The sequence below is a fragment of the Nipponia nippon genome, unplaced genomic scaffold, assembly GCF_047370975.1.
Source record: "Nipponia nippon isolate SJK-2023a ecotype South Korea unplaced genomic scaffold, ASM4737097v1 scaffold_3, whole genome shotgun sequence".
Taxonomy (NCBI): domain Eukaryota; kingdom Metazoa; phylum Chordata; class Aves; order Pelecaniformes; family Threskiornithidae; genus Nipponia; species Nipponia nippon.
In genome coordinates this window covers 101014859-101036729 of record NW_028262347.1, presented here as the reverse complement: position 1 = coordinate 101036729, position 21871 = coordinate 101014859, and the positions used below count along the sequence as shown (strand labels likewise).

Below are 21871 nucleotides of genomic sequence, written 5' to 3'. Positions count from 1 at the left end.
CAGCTGCTACAACAGCCTGTAAGCTGCTGAAGACTCATCAGCTCTTTCAAGACATCTGTGTGGTTTAATAAGGCTACACGGGATCCTCATTGTTCTGAAGCTCATGGCCTTTGCCGTGTATAAGAAGCACTGGCTTTCCCATCAAAGATGACTTGGAAACAGCCACATGCTTACATTTGCTTGCGGTCTTGGATGTGTTGTGTCCCCCTCACACCCTGCTTTCTCTGTCCCTGTGCTTGTGGCTTTTGGGCTAGTAGGGCTTGCAGGGTCCCAGGTGGAATAACGACATTGTGAATGAACCTGTAGCATTGAATTTGCCCTGGATCAAGGGGTTTGTACTTTCCGCCACATGTATGTCCTACTGTTTGGCCATTGATGCTGATTTGAAAAAAGAACAGCTGTTAAAACGAAGGTGACAGCTTTAGAGAGTTTTTGAAAAATACAAGGAAATGTTTGCATCTTTATTTTTTCCTATTAATAAATACATCGTATACTTATCACCTTACAAACAACAGTAAGACAGTCACATTGAGGCCTTTAAAAATTGCATTTAGACTATGAATATTTTTTTTTCTTTACACCTTAACTTTTGCTGTGCTTGGCACTTGCACCCAAATAACACTCCATAGAAGGACAATTTTTTTCCTTTCATCTTAGTGCTCATGGGTTTCAGGGACAAGTTAAAATAATAGCCACAAGAGAGAGAGACAGTAGACTTTCCAGCAATGTGGGAGCACACATGTGCATGGGTGTGAGGAGGGGCCAGGAGCACAGACCTGCTTCAGCAGTGAGAGAGGTTTCTGCATTGTACTGTCAGTGCATCGCTAATGTAACAGGTATGGCTGCTTTTTGGTCAAACCAGGAGGAAACAGTAGGTGCAATTCTTCCATGTGCTAGCCTGTAAGTCACATTTTTTTCTTTGTGTCTTTCTTCACACCCCCCCGCCCAAAAAAGAACCCCCACCTTCTTGTGATGAGTCTGTCTGAAATATACATATACAACCCCATATATATATATATGTGTATATATACACACATCCATATATATGTGTGGACATGCATATATGCAAACTCTCTCTTTCCCTCTCTCCCCCCCCCCCGAATACATGAGTTGTTAACAAAAAAAAAAAATTGTTTAGCCTGTATTAATTGTTCATGCAATTAATGAAAAAGCTGAAATTCCTCCTCCCCCCCCCCAACTTTTGTTGCCTTTTGAGAAAGGAGTAAGAATTATTAATAAAGAGCAAAAACATTTCTACATCATGTGGTCTGACAGCTGCCACGTAGGCCACTTTCCCAGACACTTGCTATGATGTAACTTCATATATCCAAATATTGGTGCTGACCTTAGTGTAGTCTTTAATGGCTGAATGTCAAAGATCTCAGACAGGTTTTCTACATGTTCTTCAGTCTAATTACCAGAAGTCAGCCCTGCGTCTTTGATCACCAAAAAGAGGAGTAAGAAAATATTATTGATTGCTCTTAGTTTTTCTATAAATGGGAAATGCAAATCCATAACTATACCTGTTTGTCTCACGTGCTCTCTCCAGGTGTTGTTCATTCTATCTATCGTTACGTATGGAACTATCTGTGTTGCAAGAGAGTGTGAGTGTATTCAGATCTTGTCCTTTATTTATGTACAATTGGCAGCATGATATTTTTGGGTGTGACAGTTAAGCTGGACTGAGACAAACACAAACCTTAGCTATGTAGGAGTGTTGCATTTGATTCATGTTTTATCCAGTGAATGTTCACTTCTGAAGGAAGGACACTCAGAAATGGCACTGTATATGATAGAGTATAAGGTGTAATGTTCTATGCCATTACATTAAACACTTGTCTTCTAAGGAAAAAAAAAAAAACAAACCAAAAACAATATCACATGTATATGGTGAAGCTGGACACAAATTTCAAAAATTCTCCTGTACTGAGGACCAGCTTTTTTTCATTCTGGTTATAATATGAATGCAGTTCATAAATGAAAAAGGAGCACTGACTTCAAAGTAAAGGCTTAACATGACCCAACGCGGAAACTGGATGTAGATTATAACGTGTCACTAGCTGAAGCAGCATAGATTGGAAGAACTCACCAGAATCATCTTCTGTTTTGAGGACTGTGAAATAGGTTAAACATGGTCTTAATAATAATGAAAAACTGCTTAAATTGTTTTGTTACTTTGTAGGAGAGTGAAATATTTTAAACAATCCAATTTTACAGATACTGTATTAACAATTCTCGTTATTGTCTTTAAATAGCTATTCTACAAAATGTAACAACAAAGTAGTCACAGTCCAAGAAGTCACTCCAGAATAAAGCCTATTAGGTGTTAATATGATTATATTTGTACTGCAGCCAGTGGACAAACATTAAAGCTGAGATAGTTTAGCTTAAATGTTGGATTATATAGTGGACATCATTGTTTTCACAATAACTTCATCTGCTTTGTAGTTGTTTGATTCACTGATATTTCTCTAATGATAAAAGTACCACAGTATGTTTTATTGTGGTATTTACAATTCTGCAAAATTACAAAGCTTAAAGTTAACTTGCATAATGAAAATCTGCCTTTCCTGGTGACTGGGTCCTATGTTATTGTTATAATCCTTATTAGCACAGCCTTTGGGTTTTTTTTTTGGTTTTTTTTTCTTCTTCACACAATTGTGTCAGATGTTGCTAATTTGAGATAGAGAGAGCGTTACTAAATCAGTTAGAACATCAAATGCTTGGGTGGATAGATACTGCAGCACAGATATGAAACATCACATTTTTGTCCGATGGCTATAAAGCTTATTGGCAATTTTGTGAAATTGCTGACACAAAAGGCACCCATCAAAGGCCTTTTGTTAAGTTATCATAATAAATACATTCATTACTTTTATTTTGATTTGGTTATTACTGTACTTTTATGTGTGGTGTCCCAGCAAAGTGAAAATAAATTAAAGAAAACGAAAAAAACCTGTTTGGTGCAATAGCTAACTGAGAACAGCATGTTGTGAGATTATAGAACTGAGGCTAAACCAGTTTTTATCCTGATCTGAACTCACCAAAAGGAGATTCAGTGTGCCTTGTACCAAGGTATAAGCTATCACCAAAGTGAAAAGATCTGGAGCTAAACCTCTATACATATCAGGAATAATTTGAACCAAATAAGCAAGACTGATGCAAGGCCATCAGCACTTTTGAAGTAAGGAACCAACAAAATATGGTTATATTTTGGCTTATAACTTATGATTTCATGCACTGTTTATGCACTGTGGATCAAAGCACTGTAATACATGGTAAAAGAAGAGGAATTGCCAAGCTTGCCTTCCTGGACGTAGCAACTGGTGATGGCTAATGGGAAGTGGAGTGGAATTGCCAGATTTGCCATTTATAGCAAGTGCTGCCTATGAGCACCTTATCTACATGGCCCTTGGTTTAGGGTAGTGATGTTCACTATGCTAGTATTGCAGAAAGTTATTGAGGATGCTGGGCGTCTCTGTGTGTCTGTGTAGCAGGGTGGGTTGGGGGGTGCAGTCTGTGTGTGAGGGCGGTTGGACCTTAACATAACTGGCAATTAAGATGATCTGTATATGGTAATAAAACAAAGAATATTTCAGAAGAATGTTACATGTACAAAAATATGACTTTCAACTTTGAAAATAAATAAGTTCAGTTTATTAAGAGCTGGTGTCAATGCTGAACAAAATACACATCCTCCAGTAAAGAAACATTTTGGTGAACTGTTCTTTTTTTTTTTTTTTCCTTTTTTTGATTTAGTAAAATACAAGTTGGACCTTTTTTTTTCTTTTTGTAAATATATCATTTGTCTCCCTTAATTACATGTCCTTATAACTGTGACCATCATTCTCCTTTAAGCCAAAGACTGAAGTTTGCTTTTTTTTTTAATTCTTAGGAGTCTGGCCACATATGCAGTTTTTTTAAGGGAAAATACTTGACAATGAAAAAAAAAAGAAAAATATATTTTTTTCTAATAAATAAAAATAATTTAAAACGCTAGAGGCTATACATGACTAGTTTTGCTTATGTTCATTTATAAATGAAATAGTTTCCAAAATACGTGGAAGCAATATTAAAGGCAGACAAACAAAGATCTGTCTACTTTATTTTCCCATTAAGCTTGCCCTTCTTAACTTCGCCATCAGTGGTTCAGCATGTAAGAGGAATAAATGCCACATCACCATTCATGAAGTTTGTCAGGCTTTAAAAAAATAGTTCTGGCCTTGAAGGAGTCAACATTCATCTTCAACTTCTCTGATTGGTGGTATCAAGCTGCTTGTTGATTTATATTGATTGATCTGATTGGCCATGTGAGTGCTCATGGGCTTGATTTGAATGTTTCTGGGATAGGCATTATCCGGCTCATCTGTAAACCATTTCTTTTCTGCTAAGGAGCAAAATGGGTAGAGACAGAATAAGGAGGGAAAATGAGAGTTTTAATTAGTGAAGCACATATACACACAAACACCAAAAAAAAAAAACCACCAAAAAAACCAAACAAACAAGAGAGGGGGGAGCAGTCAGTAAACTTTATAGAGAAAAGGCAATCAATAGAAGGTGACTTTGACTAATTACTAGCAGTACAGTGCATTAGATTAATACCTCTGAAAATACTTTTCATGAAAGGAGGATGACATGTTTGCAGATTTGATAGTAGAAGCTAAGGAAAACTGTCAATATACTAGTTTGCTTGTTGAATGTGAGAGCGCTCTTTTTTTTTTTTTCATGCTCAGGTGAACACCCTCTGATTCATTTATTGAAAAAAATGATACATAAAAAGGCTAAACTGAGAAGCCAGGGAGAGCAGATGGGATAAGGGTAATGCAGAAAAGAGCATGTGAGTCCATGTACAGAGGAGCACCATAAAGAGTCAGGGACTTCTCTGAAACATTTCAGCCTCGGGGTTGTTGCTACCGCTGGCTCAGACATCATGCAGGAGAATGTAAAGAAGAACGTTCCGCAGTTGGTGCTAGAATAAATAGGGTTGGCATTCATGCTGCCAGATGGCTGCGTTCCTGCACAGGATGGCCATTATATCGCTACTTAGCAACCTGGTTGCTTGGGCTCTGCTGAACTCTCCAGTTTGGGAAGGGCCGTGGAACATACCTGATGCTGCAGATGGCTGTAGTAGGGGCTCAAGTTAATCCTGAATGGATTGGTAGTGATACATGACAGCAAGGCAAAGGAAGCAAGGACTTAAAGGAAGATTAGAGGGGAAGCTGCTCCTTTTATATCTTTGGGCAGTGTTTGTTTTCATGATCATAGGAAGAATTCTATGGTACTGATTTAGGGTGGGCTGGGAGTAATGTGGGAGCGAGTGAGGATGCCGAGAGGCTGCAGCATTGCAGCCATTTCCTAGCCACTTACTTATGATTGTAACTACTACATTGCACTGTTCATACAGGTGTGGACAAAAACTTCTTAAAATGCACAAAAGAAAAAGCAAAAGAATTTTCTTAAGCCCTTTAGAGAGCAATTACTACTGTCATTTCTTAATTACAGGTGTGCAACTTTACAAGATAGCTCTATTCAAAGACTTAAAAACTCCTGGTCTTATAGTGGCTTAGGACCATTAGGTGCTTGTGCTTTGACAAGCATTTGTGAACAGAGGGCCTCCATTCTTGCCCTCCTTCTGCAAATTCCAGAGGCGGATGTGCAGAGCAGTGGGCACAAATGGTTCTGGGGATGGAATTCTGCAACTGGAGCACATCAGAGCTGCTCTCTTACATGTATGCACTACCTCTCATTCCAACAGGGAACCCAAAATGCTTCACTTGCATAATACAAACTGCCACTTTTGCTTACCACTGAAATGCTCCTGTATCTGGGCTGGAATCAGGGCAGGAGTGGAAGGAGTGCTCATTTTAAATAAATAAATAAATAAAAATAAGCAAATCAAAATCCACCTCAGAAACCCAAGGATCGAGCGCAAAGGCTCAGGAGGTGAAGCAGAGTATAGGAACTGGAAGACCAGGAAGAATGAAGGACAAATATCTGGGCATAAATGCATAAACACAAGCAACTAGCTTCCAAGTTAGGGCCTCTAAAGAAGTGGATTGATTTCCAGAATTACTGGACTTCTCAGTGACTTTCATGAATATGAAATTTAAACACTTATACTTGATATGGTTTTTTTTAAGCATCTACATGCAACACCCCACCCCCCAACAACAAACCCCAAACTCATGAGCGTTTAATCCATCTTTTTTTTTTTTTCCAGATATATTTGTGCTTATGCTTTTTAAAAAATTTAAATTAAAAAAAAGGAATTGTATTAAGCATTAGTGGCTTATTGTTGAAGGTAAACAGAACTACTGTATTGTTTTTCTTGTAATTTTCTAAAATGTATTTTACTTCTTTTTAAAATATCCTACTCATTTGTGATCAGGGTAAATAGTTCCCTGCCCTCTTAAAGTTGCCAGAGTCTGAACAATGTTCAATCTCCCATCTCTCTCTCTCTCTTACCTATTATAATTAAGTTCCCTTTGATTTGAACAGATTGGACGATAGGAATTCATAATGTTACATCCTGCACACTGAAGCTAACTGATTAAGTGCTTTAAATTATTCTTCCTGACAGAATGATAAAGTTACAATCTGTTCAGAGATGATCTACAGCTTGCCAGACTCCTACCGCTTCTTTCTACATTCATTTATCTTTTTGTCAAGCAGTTAAAAAAAAAAAAAAAAAAAAAGCCTCAATTCCATAGATCTTTTAAAGTCATCAGAACATCTGAATTATTAATGAGACTTTAAGGGAATGGTTCCTGGTGGGGGCTGGTTTAAGAAAGGTTGTAGGAAAAAAAAAAAATCTGGGAATGTGTACACATCAAAATAATTTCAGCTCCATTTAAAAAACCATTTAGTTCAAGTGTGACATATGAACCATTATGCATTTGTGGAAACCAATTTTATGTGATCTACGATTAAACTAACCTTTCAGAGAGGTGTAAAGTGTGATGGTTATCATGTTTTAAAAGCCTTGCAAGATCACATAAACAATTTCAAACTAACAGTTTTCTAATGGTTTGTGTTTAAAATGATTTTGAGGCAAGTTAAGCACCGTGAACTTTTATCTCTATGTTCTTTTTTTAACATATGGTGCACAAAGTTTCCTTACAAACAGAACTTGGTGCAAGTTAATTCAATCTCATAGCAAGAAAGGGGAGAACTTCATGAGTGCTAAGGATCAGGGATGAACTGCACTGTGTTTCTCAGCATCCAGTGCAAAGCGCTTCTATCTCCCCTGCTTTCCCTGGAATTTTCAAAACAAGGCAATTATTTATATGTTAATCTTTAGAATAAAACTCATATCCAGGGAGCTGATCTTTAAAGAGACACCATCAACTTTCTTTTTGCCTTCACCTGGAAAGTAATAAATACAGAAAATAAATAACAAATGCAGAAACTGGTAGATTCTAATTTCTTTTGCTGTTTAAATTTCTTTTTGGCAGTGCTGAAACCTTGATCCAGGCATTGTCATCTTCAGCATCAAATGCTTGGACCCAGCTTTATACCTTTCCTGTTCCTTTTCTGCTGTTAAAATTGTCTTTGACCACATAATGACGAATCTCCTGTGAAAGTCCATCAGCCTCTATACTTACCTTTGAAATGTGAGCTTGACACTCCTCATCTTTACTCTTGGCCACTAAGATATTCTGCTCCCAGTTACTAAATGTCCTTCTTGAATCCCTTTTCAATCTTTTTTGTTATGCTCACAGACTGACTTTAATATGTCTTCCAAAGTCTTAGCACAGATTTTTATGTATCTTAAACTACTTACTCTTTCCTTTAAATCAGTCCAGAAAACCCTTTTTTAAGTCTTTACATATTGCTGTCTTCACCAACTTTTTTTTAGATCTTTGTCATGTTAAGTGTGTTTCTCTCCCTTTTGGCATATGCATATTGATCCTTAACATATGTGTTTCTACATTATAGTGAGAACAGGCATAGTTTACTGTTTATTTTTTTAAGAGCTATTCAAGAGAGTCCCTCATCTTCCTATGCTATTTGACGGGTTTGTTTTTGACAGCATCACCTGAGAGATGTTGAAACAGCTAAGTAACTTCACATATTAGAAAGCAGAAAACATTTACTTTCTTCTCAAACACCTGTGTTTGCAATGGGCTATCAGCATCCCAGTGTGTCCGTGAAGGTTCTAAAGGCTTCACGCTCTTATCACAAATAAATAAAAATTAACATCTTGTGTAAGACTGTTCCCTGCAGCATAAAAAGATATAAATAATTGAAGTAAAATGATTTGTTTCCTTAATTCTGGACTGAGTAATCACGTTTGACTAAATGTCACTGTGAAACACCCTCTCGTCTAAGCAGAGGCAAAGAAAGTATTAGCTAAACATGACACAAAGATTTACTAAATCTATATTCTCACCATAATCCCAGGTTACCTTACAATTGGTTTAAATGCACTTTTTTTTCTTTTGTGACACTTGCAGTTTCAAATGAGACTGTATGTATGTGTGTGCCTCCCCTCCTCCACATAGGCAGCTTGTTTATAGCTAAGCTGAAAATTCTCCCATGCAATTTCTTCCTGTATGAGAAAAAAGTAATGAAAGTTTCTCCACCCACCTGCTCAGCAATTCTTTGTTTGGCAGATGAATATTTTACATGTAGCAGGCAGTAAGTAATTTGCAGGGAGAGAGATAAGAAACTATTCCAACTTTCTGTGAAGGTCTTTGTTTTGCTCCAAGGCAACCAAAGTTTTGGGACAAAAACGCTATTCTGGACTTGCTCTTGCTGATTTTTTTTATTTTTTAAACTAGCAAAATTCTTACTTTTGACAGTGGGAATTTCACTGGAAAATGTCTGACTCTGCCAGTTTAGGCCAGTGGGAACCCATGCTAAGAACCTGCAGGTTTTCTAGATGTGATTTTGTGTCAACGCTCAGATCAACAGTTACTAAGAACCTAGTTTCCATTGTCAAAACCATGCTGGGTCTGATATAAGTGGCAGGACCTCCATTTAAAGCTCTGAAATGGTCTTGACATTGGTGCTGCTTTTCCGCTTTCAAAAACTAACCAGGGTAGTTACTAAGAATGTTTGACTTGGAATAGGTTTCTGAACAAACGGGAGATTTCCTGTTACTTTTCAATATAAAAAATCTTGACAACATAACATAGTCGATTTAAACATTCCTCTACTTGTAATGACCAACCTCCCAATTTCATTAGTACATCCACATCAGAAAATCTTCATCACTGTAATATACTATTTAATCAATTTTACTATAGTTAGCAGTGAAAATTGCACATGGTATTACTAAAAGTCAAAACTTTAAGACTTCCAACTTTAGGACAGAAGATGGAGGAGAATTAGACTTCAATATGATCTGAAGAATTCAGATTTGCATCCATATTAGATATTCCTCTTCTGTTGCTCACAAAGTAGACAAGTTGTTTCTCCAATATACACTGTTTATATTTTTTCTATTTGAGTTGCACAGTTATACAAATACTATTTTTTTGGATAAAATCATTATGTAGTATGTGACAAGTGGCTTCGTATTAACACCCTTCCTTCCTCTGGTAAATGGAAAACAAATAAAACATTAATGGAAAAGCATTTTGGTGTCAAAGCCATTAACATTCTTCCAAAATGCATAACTGCTCTGAACTATCTTCAGTCAATATTGCCAACATAAAAAGATGCTCGTGAACATACACAGGGGACAAAGGAGTAGGGAGGGGAAGGGAGGAAAGAAATTGGAATGAGGAATGGGAAATTAAAGTAATGTCTGCACCAGGGTAGGCATCTTCATTGAGCAGGAACCTGGGTGTTTACAAAAGGACACGTGCAATTAGAAAGGCAAGCAGATGAGAGGATAAAAAATAAAACAGGGTTGAGCAACAGCAGCAGCAGCAGCAGCCAGTTTTACTTCTGGTTTGGAGGGAAAAAAAAGGCAAAAGAAAACCAACAAAACAACCAACCAAACAAACAAACCAATAACTGAATAAAGTTTGTAACTATTTTTTTTTTAATTTCACAAGTTTTCACAAGGACAAAGTTATAGAAGGAAACCCACAGCAGTTGCTAGGTCATGCAGAACCATTAATTATCATACCTTGGCCCATTCTATTCATCCTTGTTGCACTTTAGAAAAAGAAGTAAGCTATGTAAGTTTTACAATGCTTTTAAACTGTCATATTTCCTGTTGAGCACTTTAACTGGCACATCCTTGTAGTAATAAATATTCTTAGGGCAAAACATGATAACTTTCTTTGCAAAAAGAAACACATGAATTTGTCTTTATGAGGAAGAGCAACTGTAATAGACTCATTTGTAGGGGAGCATCCATAATTTGCAATGTATTTCACTGATAGGACTTACAGCTGCATTTAAATGCATACACACATATATACTGTATTCCAATCATTATGCTTAACACTGCACAGTGGTACTCTCTGTAGCCCACTTATATGGTTCCAGGTTTTGTCAGTAAAAGTGCTTGGCTTCATTGTCAATTCACACAGCAAGCAAATCTTCAAAATTATCATGCTTGGGGAAGGGGAAGGTAGAAAACAACACTAACCATAAAAGCACCTTGTCTGGGTTGGCAGTTACAATGCTAATCACTCCCACATCTAAGTATTTATTTTCTGTCTGCATGCTTTCTTGCTGGGTAGCCAGGGAAGGTGGTATGTGTTTCTGGCCTCCCTACCATGGGAAACTCTTCATACCACCTAGAACTAGTTCTATATTTCAAAAGGTTGGCATTTGAAATTAAAAAAAAACAGCTTGACATATCATTTCTATGGCTGTCTAGGATAGGTTGCTTTCCACTACTTTATTTAATTTCCTGCCATGATTTTTTTTTTGGCTAGGTGTGTTATGGGTGAGAATCTGCAAGAACCAAACTCTGGCAAGTGCCTAGAACATGATGCCTCAGCACGGTGAATATATCCACCCCAGCCCTCTTGTTCTGCTCATTAGCTGTCTAGGGCACAGCACCTTTTCTTCCCAAATGGGAGAGACCTTAAAGGCACTCGGTTGTCTTCCCCTGTATTCCTGCGTACTGGCATGCACCTGTTGAAAAGAACCAACTAGAACATGGAGCAGGATTTCTGGAGGATCTTCGCATATTAGGACTCTTGTTGGAAGATTTATACCACCACTCTAACTTGGAAAAGTTAAACTACCATCTGGGGAAAGGAACAAAGTCCCTCAAGATCTGATACTTAAGCACAGAAAAATGCTTGCTCTTTTCTGAACATTATTTATTCTGTACATAAGGTGACTAATTCACCTTTTAAAGACGTAAAAGTCCCAGGAAGGCAGTTTTTAATGACTTACATCCAATATTTATGATACATATGGCTTTTTATCCCAAATGTCAAAAGTGAAAGAAAATATAGCTATTCATGTGGCAGTATAAATAGACAGAATAATAATTTAATATGCAATTAGACTCTTTCTAAACTTAAACTAAACCATTGCAGTTTTACAACTCCATGCCCAGACAATTTCAGTGTTAAAGGGAAAAGAAACTATCTCCAAAAGGCTAGTATTTTAGAGAAAGTCCTTAAACAAGCAGAAAAGTCCCTGATGTTGCTTTGGTATAAAGCAGGTGCGTAGCAATAATCTATACAAAGAGTGTAAGCCCTATACAATATAAGCTTTGAGAGTGAAAAATCAGTAGGGATTTTTTTGGGTGTTTTGTTTTTTTTTTTTTTCTTTTTTCTTTTCAATGGGTTAGTTTTATAAGCTTCAAATAAATGTAGCAACTCCTGTAAATATGAATATAACAAAACTTACAGCAACAGACATCAACACTTCTGCACTAAATGATTTTCTTTGTGTAACTCTGACATCAAAAGCAAGTGTTCATGTTAAATATACTCTATTTTCTGATACGTAGAGTAACTGCAGTGAGTTATTTATGTTTTCAGTGTGCCTATGGGTTTAGAATTTTTTTTTCTCCCCTAGCATCATAAATAACTTTTGGTCCGTCTGCTTTGTTGCTGTTGTGCTTAAGGGTTTTATGGTGGTGAAATAAAAATGACAATCACATGCACACTGTCATACATATGCAAAATATGTGTACAAAAAGGGAGAGCTCCATGGGAAAACAGGGAACATTACTGCTGGAAACATTAACAAGGGAGAATGGGTGGTGAATGCAAGTTTCACACACAGTGGAAGCAGGTACACATATCAAAGTCTATCTTCCTGCACATACTTCTGTTTTTCCCGGGAATCCCTGGTCTTGGTGCGGTTCGGTCGGTTTGCTGTTGATGGGATGGAGTGAACGGATGAGCTCTTCTTGCTGGAAGAATAGGAGGAATGGGAGGAATGAGAAAGACTGGCCCGGGACTGGCCAGCGTTGTGGTCAAATTGCATCAAACAGAAGATCAAGTCTGTCGGCACAAGCTCAAATTCGTATGGTGGGTTTGTGATAACATAACTGAAAAGAAAGGAAGAAAAAGAAAGAAAGAAAGAAAGAAAGAGAAAGCAGGTTTAGATTTGTACTAAAAAATTTCTTCTAGATTTTTCTCTCATGAACATTTACCCAGATTTTTCCATTTCTGTTTCCTTCAGTGTGTACCTAATTTTAGCTCACATAATACCCATTATGATTTAGGACCTTCTTATGCCAGATATTACTTTTTGTATGTTTTCTGTTGCACGGACATACTGTCTGAGTAGGATGTTCTTCAAGTGAATCATGTCATGATTTTTCAGAAAGACTATACAAATCACCCTCCTTTCTCTAGCTACACTGTAATGCAATGACTCTAGCAAACAGATTTACATATTGACAAAAACCAGTAACATACCCACCAGCAATGGTATTGAAAAGAATGGCTGAAAAGCAGGGAGAGGAGGATTTTAGGTGCAGTTATATTTAAATATATATTTACTATATATTTATTACATATTTAAATACTGTCAATAGAGCAAGGGATGTAATTATTTGTTTGGATTGTGCCTGTACATAAAACAAGTTAAGAAAAATATATCAGCAAATTTGCAGTGTGGTTAATTTTGTTCATTCATTCCACATGTACATTCATAGCCTCAAAGAGCATTTATAAAGAGAAATCTGCACATCCAAGAATCCAGCATTGCTAAGGGTACATCCCAGGCCTGAAATAAAAACTTTATCAATTTCAAGAATCCCCACCTTCAACTAACCCCCTTTCAGGGTAGGAAAGGCTTATAAACCCCGCTGCTGAATTTTTTCATGCATGTGAAAAACATATTTGAGCAAGGCAATAGGCATTTTCTGCCCAAGCAAGAAATGAGTAAAAATTGATCATGAAGCTCACAACTTCTTTTCAAACTAATTCAGTGCTCGTAAGTAATCTGGTTTAGCTGCCTCAGGGACAGAAGTCACTTATTAATCCAACAAATAATCCCAAGTATAGAAAGTACAGTGTAAATCTAAACTGAAAATAATTTTTTTCTACCCAATTTGCCCAAATCTTTACAGAAGAAACTGCTTTGGTAGGCTGCAGGGTTGTTTATTGCCATGTTCACCCAATAATGATGCTTTTTGCAGAGAATGAAACAGTAACAGATGCTAGATTTGTGATAGTTCTAGTATGGGTCTGTGTGTGTATTTCTAGTAGGCACTTAATGAAGACAGATTTCAAGTAAGTTGCTAAATGGCCATCAGTTTGCAAAGATGGAAATGTATCTGCTCTATTTAAAGCACTGAGGTCAGCCTTGGTGCTACTGAAGTAAAAATGCAGTCTACCAAGAGAAGGGTTTCCATTTACTGGAAGAAATGATGATTAGATACAGATAGCACCAATCGGAAGCCCACAGGAGTATTTTTTGAGCATTCAGAAAAAAGAAAGTCTAGCTACTATAATATAAATTATTATCCAGTAACTTACAGCTGATTGATATAAGCAAACTGAAGTCCTTTCCTTGTATGGAAGCCGTAGATCACCATAAATCAAACAAGATAAAGATATGTTCTGAAAATTTACTTTGAAATTTTTTTATTAAAATTAGCTGAAAACTTATGCTATGATATCCAGTCTCCGATTTAAACTCAGCTAAAGAGTCATCACAAAGTCCTCAAAGAGCTAGCTTTTGTGGCAAAGCTATGTAAAAAATGGAGAAAGCTCTTTTTTAGATTTATTACAGGCACTGGGATCTTCATCGCTGAGAAGACTGAAGAAAGTGAAGCAGAGATGTTCTAAAAGACTGGACTTACCGTTTAGTGCATTGGCTGGGAGTACTTAGATGTGCATCCCTTAATCGATAAATTCCAAAGCAAAGCATATTGTATGTTTTCAGTGCTTTACAAAATAGATCTCCATAACAACCTCCATCCTAGGAGAAAGAAAGAAGAGGGGAAAAAAAAAAAAAAAGAGAGAGAACAGCACATTTTTTTCCTTTCTTTTCTCTGTTAACACAATGTCAGGGAATAGGATTTTTAGTATGACCCTATACAAAAAAGGCGATTCATAGACAGTCTATTGTTTGTCACAAATGAGAATCTTTTACCCAAGGAAATGAATAATCTAAATGTTTTATTTCAAATAAGTAGTTATGTAAAGTGATAGTTATTTTGGAGAGCCCTGGTCCATGAAATGATGGTAAATTGGGAAGAGTGAGTGATTTGCTTTAAGCTGGAAATATAAATTGTAGTACCAAACAATGCATATTCTACAAATTGTTTTGGTATTGGTATTAAAATTGTTAGTATTTTTGACCTCTTTTTTGGCAGTAGCCATACTGTCATCTAGACAAATCAATTCACTGGGGAGTGCAACAGAAATTAGAGTTCTGAGAGGTTAAAAGGATAATAAAATATCTCCCACTTTAAAATGATTAAATGTATGCCATTTTTCATAAATAATTTAGTAAAAAAAAGTTGAGAATTGATAATTTGTATATCCAAAATATTGATTCTTAAGTAATGATGAGTAGTGTTAATGCATTCTGTCTTCACTGATGTAGTGCAACTGAGGCTCTGGTGAAATAGCATTTGAAGGATTGGTATTGCTTGTTTATTTGTGAAAAAGTTAAGCTGCATGCTCAAGTGTTTTGATGAGCTGTTAGTCTCAGCTACGAATGGACTTCTAGATGAACTGAAAGGCTGTTTACTTCTATCTGTGCACTCTCATCACCCTTAATCCTTAAACTGGGATTCCCTGTCATTTCTGTGAAGAAGGTTGCTTCATTCTTTTTGAACAGAGCTGGTGAACACAAGGTTAATTTAAGAAATATCAAATCCTACATCATCATCATCAAAGCAAAGTGAATGCTTTGGGATTCCCCTCACGGTTACAAGATATGGTCCAGAAAACTTTTCTAGATACTTCTTTATGCAAATGCACCATTTTTTAAAGATAGTTTGTTTATTTGGTTTTGGTTTTTTTACCTCACTCTAAGGATAGTGGAGTCAACATGTCAGAAAATTAGGATTTTGCAAGAATTTTAGTTCATTCAGAAACAGCAGAAAACAAACCTTATAGTTTTGTTTTCAAGCTAATAAGCATATTTTAAGCAAGAACTAGAAGCTCTGTAGAAAGACTAAATAAGCTTATCAAAACCCAACAAAGGTATAGATATTCCTCATGATTACAATGCATTATTGTTAGAATGGTTATATCATCCAAGTCAGCTCATTCATCTCTTTAGCTGACAACTAAGAACCACCACAGGATTTTCTGTATGAAATATCCAGGCAAGGAATTGGGAAAGTCATATAGCTTCTTAAAAAGGGTAAGAGCAAACTTGGCACCCTGTGCTGTAAATTGTCAAACGATCCAAAAGCTCTATTGAATTAAATAATAGAAATTATACACTAATTAAGATAGATTTTTAATTCAGTCTGAGAGAAAACAGATTGCAGACCAGCCTTGGTCCTACATTTCCCTCAATCTTACCCCTAGGTCTGCAAACGGCCCATCATACAAAGCCAACTGAGCAACTCGACACCTGTCCCTGTTTGCAAGTGTCTGGGGTGTGCTGTAACCCCCTCTCAATGCATTTTCCTCAGCAATCAGTGCTTCCAGCTCTGGTGTGGCTCCTCCTGTTACCAATGTCCGTATCAGTGTGAGGATATTGTCATTGAAGTATGTCTGCAGAGATAAAAGAAAGCTCTTTAAGCAAACACCATTAAAGTCACAACTGAAGACATCCAAATTACAACTTTTCTGGGTTTCTGCTGTTTAAAGTTCTTGGCTGTCTCTTCAAATAATTTTATATAGAAAGTGAAAAGACAGCAGCCTCCAATTACTCTATTTTCTTCTATCCCATTAGGCTCCTATACTAGAGCCTTCTTTTTAAACACCAATTCAGGCTGATTTTTATTAAAGTACAAAAATTTGAATGATTTATGTTTCCTATAATTGGTGTTAGTAGTGATGCAATGACTGCTTTCCTTCTCATTGCCTTCATGTCTAATAATGGGCTTTAGGACATGTAATTGTAAAATTCAGACCACATTTAAAGCTTACACAGGCTAGATTGCCTTTTTACTCTTGTCACCAATTCATTGGGGAGCTGCCTTTGTGCTGCAAATGTCATTACTTATTACTGTGGCTGGACTCTAGCAGTCTAACCGATGTATTGTACTAAACATCTTATTACGAGACTTGACAGTGTTCAGACATAAGCATGTATCAATTAAACATCTTGAGTTCATTCCAGATAAATGTATGATGAGTTTGGGATCCTGGTGGTCCTTTTAAAAAACTCTAGGGTATAGGGTAAGTGTGGTTTATTAGGGAAGATTTACTCCACACTGACATTTTGCCAGCATCTGTAGCATTGCTGGTCTGTCAGGCAAACAAAGGATATTTTAAATATTAATTTAATGCCAGATGAATGACTTTCAAGTTCACTTAAAAGTATACTGGTATAGTTCAGAGATACTCAGTTAAATATCTGCAGTGTAATGTACTGGGCAAAAAATAATGTTGAACAAAAAAAGGAGACATCATCACTTACAATGTCACTAATGTCTCTGTTTTTAGAAGCTTTGCAAGTGTGGGGGACATATGAGAAGAAAATGAGCTCACTGTAGAGTACACAGGATTGACATTACTGGATCTGTGGATTCCATTACTAGATTTGTGACTTTTGCTGAACTTAGGACTTGGAACAAATGCCTGTAATCCAACCAAGTAAGAATGAATACTGAGTTCTCAAACAGTGCTTGTTGTCCAAAGATAATACTTTTAAAATAATACTTTTCAATGAAATTCATTGCTCTATCCATATAACGTAATTGTATTTAATACATGGGTAAACTGAGGTACAGGTTGAAATATTTTATCCTGAGATCAAAAAGTAGAACTGGCTTCCTATCCATGTTACTTTGATATTCTTTCTTTGTATAATGGAACTTCAGTCTTATTGTTCACTTGAGATGGCAGATAAAACAGGAGAAAATGAATTCTATGCAGCAACGTTTTTCACTGTTACCTTGAAGTTTCATAACTTCAAGCTTCTCTGCTTATTTACATAGGCTTATATGCCATTCACCTGTTGACTAAATTAAAATGAGAGGAACATATTGTTATTGTTATACATGCCCTAAAGCAAATATTTGCATCTCATCAACTCCAATTATTTTAAATTAGCCCAGGTAAGGCACTACATAATTTAAATACAAAGGGTACTGTAAAGAGTTGTCTGACATTAGCAGGGGTTCAGGAAGATTCAGTTAGTCTAAAACAACAGCTAATCTCAAATCGTCTCTTACATACGTGGAGGCACTATGTAATAATTCAAGTGTAATACTCAAACCTTTCTTAACACATAGAAACATCAATGTGACCCCTTGGAGGAATACAAGTCTGGAGTGATTACAGGATGTTTAATAGGAATTGCTGTGGTGAGAGAGAGAAGACATTCAGGCATGATTGTTTATTCTTCAATTACTTCTTCCTTGATGTCCCTGAGGTGGGAGAGTTGCCTTCTTTGGCAACTCTTCCTAATGTGCTATACTTTTCCAATATGGAAGTACTGAGAATAAAAAAATTGGCATTAAGCTTAGTCTCTTTTCTTAGCCTTTGTCAGTGTATACTATATACCACTCAGAACTCAAATAATTAGCACAATTCCTTTGCTCCTGCAGTTAGGCAGCAATGTTACTTGACACTAGTTTCATGGTGTCCTGTTTTGAGCTGGGATAGAGTTAATTTTCTTCCTAGTAGCTGGTATAGTGCTGTGGTTTGGATTTAGTATGAGAATGATGTTGATAACATGCTGACGTTTTAGTTGTTGCTAAGAAGTGCTTACACTAGCCAAGGACTTTTCAGCTTCCCATGCTCTGCCAGGTGCACAAGAAGCTGGGGAGGGGGCACAGGCAGGACAGTTGACCCAGACTGGCCAAAGGGCTATTCCATACCATGTGATGTCATGCTCAGTATACAAACTGGGGGAGTTGGCCGGGGGGCAGCGATCGCTGCTCAGTGCATCGGTCAATGGGTGGTGAGCAATTGTACAATGTATCACTCGCTTTGTATATTATTATTGTGTATTATTATTATTACTATTCCTACTATTCTATTTTATTTTACTTCAATTATTAAACTGTTCTTATCTCAACCCACGAGTTTTCTCACTTTTACCCTTCCAATTCTCCCTCCATCCCACCGGAGGTGGGGGGTGGGGAGTGAGCGAGCAGCTGTATGGTGCTTAGTTGCTGGCTGGAGTATAAACACGACACATGGATATAAAGAGAAATTCTGCCAGATTTAGAGATTGGAGGTACTGCAATTGTAGAAGCTGGAAAAGCCCTTTCAGTAAAAATGTGCTTCAACATATTCTATATGGCACTTTAAGCACACATCTTCACATAAGCATACCATCTTCTGCAATAGTATCTTTTCTCATGCCTTCCCCACTCTTTTATTCAGTATTTTTGACTCCTTTTTCTTCTCTAAGTAGTGAGATTTAGTATTATTCAGAAATGCTATTCTGTTTTACATCTATAAATCAAGACAGAAGAACATGAACCAAAAGTAAAGTATATCTTTACTGGTAGATTTTTCAAGTCTGGTTTACAATGAGGCAAACACCAGTAAGAAATGTTCATCTGCTTTAAGACTGATGGATGCTCATTTGTGTACCTCAAAAGGTATCGTTTATGAGAAAAGTTTATATTAAAAAACATTCAGATGTATGTTTTGTCAAGTCCTATGTCCTGAGATTCTCATGTTTTCTACAGAGTATTGTTTAAAATGGAGTAATACCACTTGCAGTGATTGGTAAAACATGCAACCACCTTAGAAACACGCAAAAGTTTAAAATTGTACTAATAATTTTATTACGCTTTAAGAGGTATCATTAGGTCAGCCTTCACTGGTCTCCAACTCCTTCTCTCTCTCTTTAGTCTGTAATTCAAATTATAGCAACTATAGCCAGATTCTAAGACTTAAACACATATACTCTTATCTCATCTGAATTTTGTACTGTGCAAGTGCACAATTACCCCTTATCATAAATTCAGTTGTAGCTCACTAAAGCATGATCTACTAAGAAATTATACTGTGGCCATATTGCTCATTTTACTACAGATCTCGTATTAAGCTGAGAAATTAAACCAGTAGTAAAATAATGTATCAAGTCAGGCACCTATCACAAATTCATTAATACAAATAAAATAAAATAAAATAAAATAAAATAAAATAAAATAAAATAACCGCCCCCCAAACCCCCGTGCAATTAAGACATAATGGCCCCAATTCTGACTTATCCCATGTGCCAGCCAGGAGTAACTCTGGGAGCCATACACTACTATGAAACTGATGCAAATGAGAAAAGAATCAGGTCTATTATCAATGGAACAGAATGCTGTCACCGGAGAAAGGCCTCCCACTGCTAGACAAATGTTAAGGCAAAGCTAAGACACTTATTAGGAAAGAAGACAACATTTGTCTTGGAACAATGGCTTAATTTGGGTTTCACACCATGACTGATGTGGATGTCACCATTTAATCAGATGGATGAGTGCAGCCAAATGATGGTTTTTGTTTTTTTGCCATCAATAAGTGAAAAGATTCCAACTTTCAGGACGGACTGCTCTGGCATTGCAACTCATCAGAAAATGCCCAACCATAAGGAAGAAAGGATACATGAAGAGGAAGCTGTAACTTGTCACCTTCAGCTAAATAGGGTCGCTTCCTCCTGTACTAATATATTTAACAGTCCTCAGGAAAAACCCATCTGTCCATGCTTTCGATTGTCACAAAAATCAGACTCCTGTCATTACCTCTTGCCAGTTTGGAAAAGCTGAAGTGGCTGATATCCATTTCCTTTGGAATAATAATACACTGAAATTAATTTGAGAGTGATCTTCTACTTGCTCTGTGGGAGGGTACGTGGCCTGGATATGCCAGTACTTATAAGAAACCAATATACAGAATGTCTTTGGAAAGGTGCTGCTGTACTTAAAGTAACAAGACACTTTCCAGTGATGGTAGTGAATCCCTTTTGTTGACTGTAAAATCATAACTGAAGAAATACTTGTTTGCTGCTGCCATTAACTGAACCCCACACCAGACATCTGTATGACATTGCTATAATCAGCATCCGGAATGAGAATATGAAATAGGTGTAGTCCAAATACAGAAAAAAGGAAAAGCATCATAGACACTGAAACTGGGTAAAGAGCAAGGAAATTCTGACAGATATCTGAGCTAGCAGTGCCACCTAGCCTATGCTCCGGAATTGTAGTGCAGCCCTTTCAAATGTTTCAGGGATGCTCTCCCGTTTGTTCAATCATTTTTTAAAGTATAATTACCAGAGTGCTTATGTTTTGCAGTTAATGCTGTCAAGCCTTTTAAACTAATTGGTCTTTTACAGAAAATTTAACTGAAAATTAACACATCTTTTAATAACATTGCTTTAACTTTAATAGCACTTTGCCTTTAATTTATAATTACTCTGAAATTGTCATTTTCCAAGTCATATCTGCCATTTTTTTGTGTTTGTTAGTGGTTTTTTATGGATTTATTTTAAGAAGACTCCTCCTTCACTGCATGCAGTTTTTAAGATCACTTTCAAACAAATATTTTAACTTGCTTTTCTTTTTCAGTTGGACAAATTCTGTTGACTGAATAATATATACCCAAACATGAGGAATGACTGAGCTAACAGCAGCAACTTATACCAATAACAAAAGGGCCTTTGAGACAGAATCAACAGCAGAAAATAAACAACAGCATTTCACAGCTTGAAAATCGGTTGATTCTCAAAATACTGTCCACATTTTAAAGAAGTTTGGGACATTTTAGGTTACAAGATACTGCTTGCTAATCCTCTGAACAGACTTGCACAAAAAATAGTCTCGTGTTTCAAAATGTCCATATCATAGATTAAACCAGTTTTGTTTCTGTATAAATAAGACTGTGAGGATCCCTGAGGGAGAACTCTTGAGTAAGGGGTATACTGAAAAGTTATTTTTAGCTGTTTCAACTATTGTCTTCCATTCTGTGCTTTCGTTTATATGAAGAAAAAGTAGAATTTAGTATTATAGAACAAAGATCAAGACCTAAAGTTCTAGCACAAGGAAATAAATTCTAGCATATTGAATGTTAAATGGTATAATCTAGTTCTCGAGATCCTTGCCTCTAATGGCACCACTCTGACGGTATATCAAGTCTATTGTCAGCAGTATGTATGGGAGGGATGCCAACCTGCCACAACTTCTGTGGTTCTCATAGCTTCTGTGCTAAAAGTAATAACAGAGAAGCTTTGGCTCTCAGGCCAACTGTTCAAACCTTTGAAGATACTATGTGTTGATAAAACTGGTTTCTTTGCACACACAGGATTTTCTGGAATAAGTATCTCAACAAGACCCAGAAAAGGAAAAAGTACGTCTCCTCAAAAATTTGCTTCTCTTAAGCTATCCTATGTCATGTAACTTTTTTATAGCTGA

The 21871-nt window shown here is 36.7% G+C and overlaps 1 protein-coding gene across 22 annotated transcripts in view; it reads right to left on the bottom strand.

Annotated features, from left to right (window-relative positions):
• Window positions 1-1209: 1209 nt before the first annotated feature.
• The window catches only part of KCNMA1 (potassium calcium-activated channel subfamily M alpha 1), a 523932-nt gene continuing 503270 nt past the window's right edge, over window positions 1210-21871 (bottom strand). For 6 of the 22 annotated variants that reach the window (XM_087767664.1, XM_087767663.1, XM_087767665.1 and 3 more), the window contains 5 exons: window positions 15867-16061; window positions 14186-14304; window positions 12197-12421; window positions 10082-10110; window positions 1210-4387 (listed from right to left, as the gene is read on the bottom strand). In XM_087767664.1, the coding sequence (XP_087623790.1) occupies window positions 4233-4387; window positions 10082-10110; window positions 12197-12421; window positions 14186-14304; window positions 15867-16061 (723 nt within the window). In that variant the 3' untranslated portion in view covers window positions 1210-4232. Of the gene's footprint in view, window positions 4388-9358; window positions 12422-14185; window positions 14305-15866; window positions 16062-21871 lie in introns of those variants that run through there. The other 16 variants (XM_087767658.1, XM_009467999.2, XM_009467946.2 and 13 more) reach the window with 5 other exon arrangements.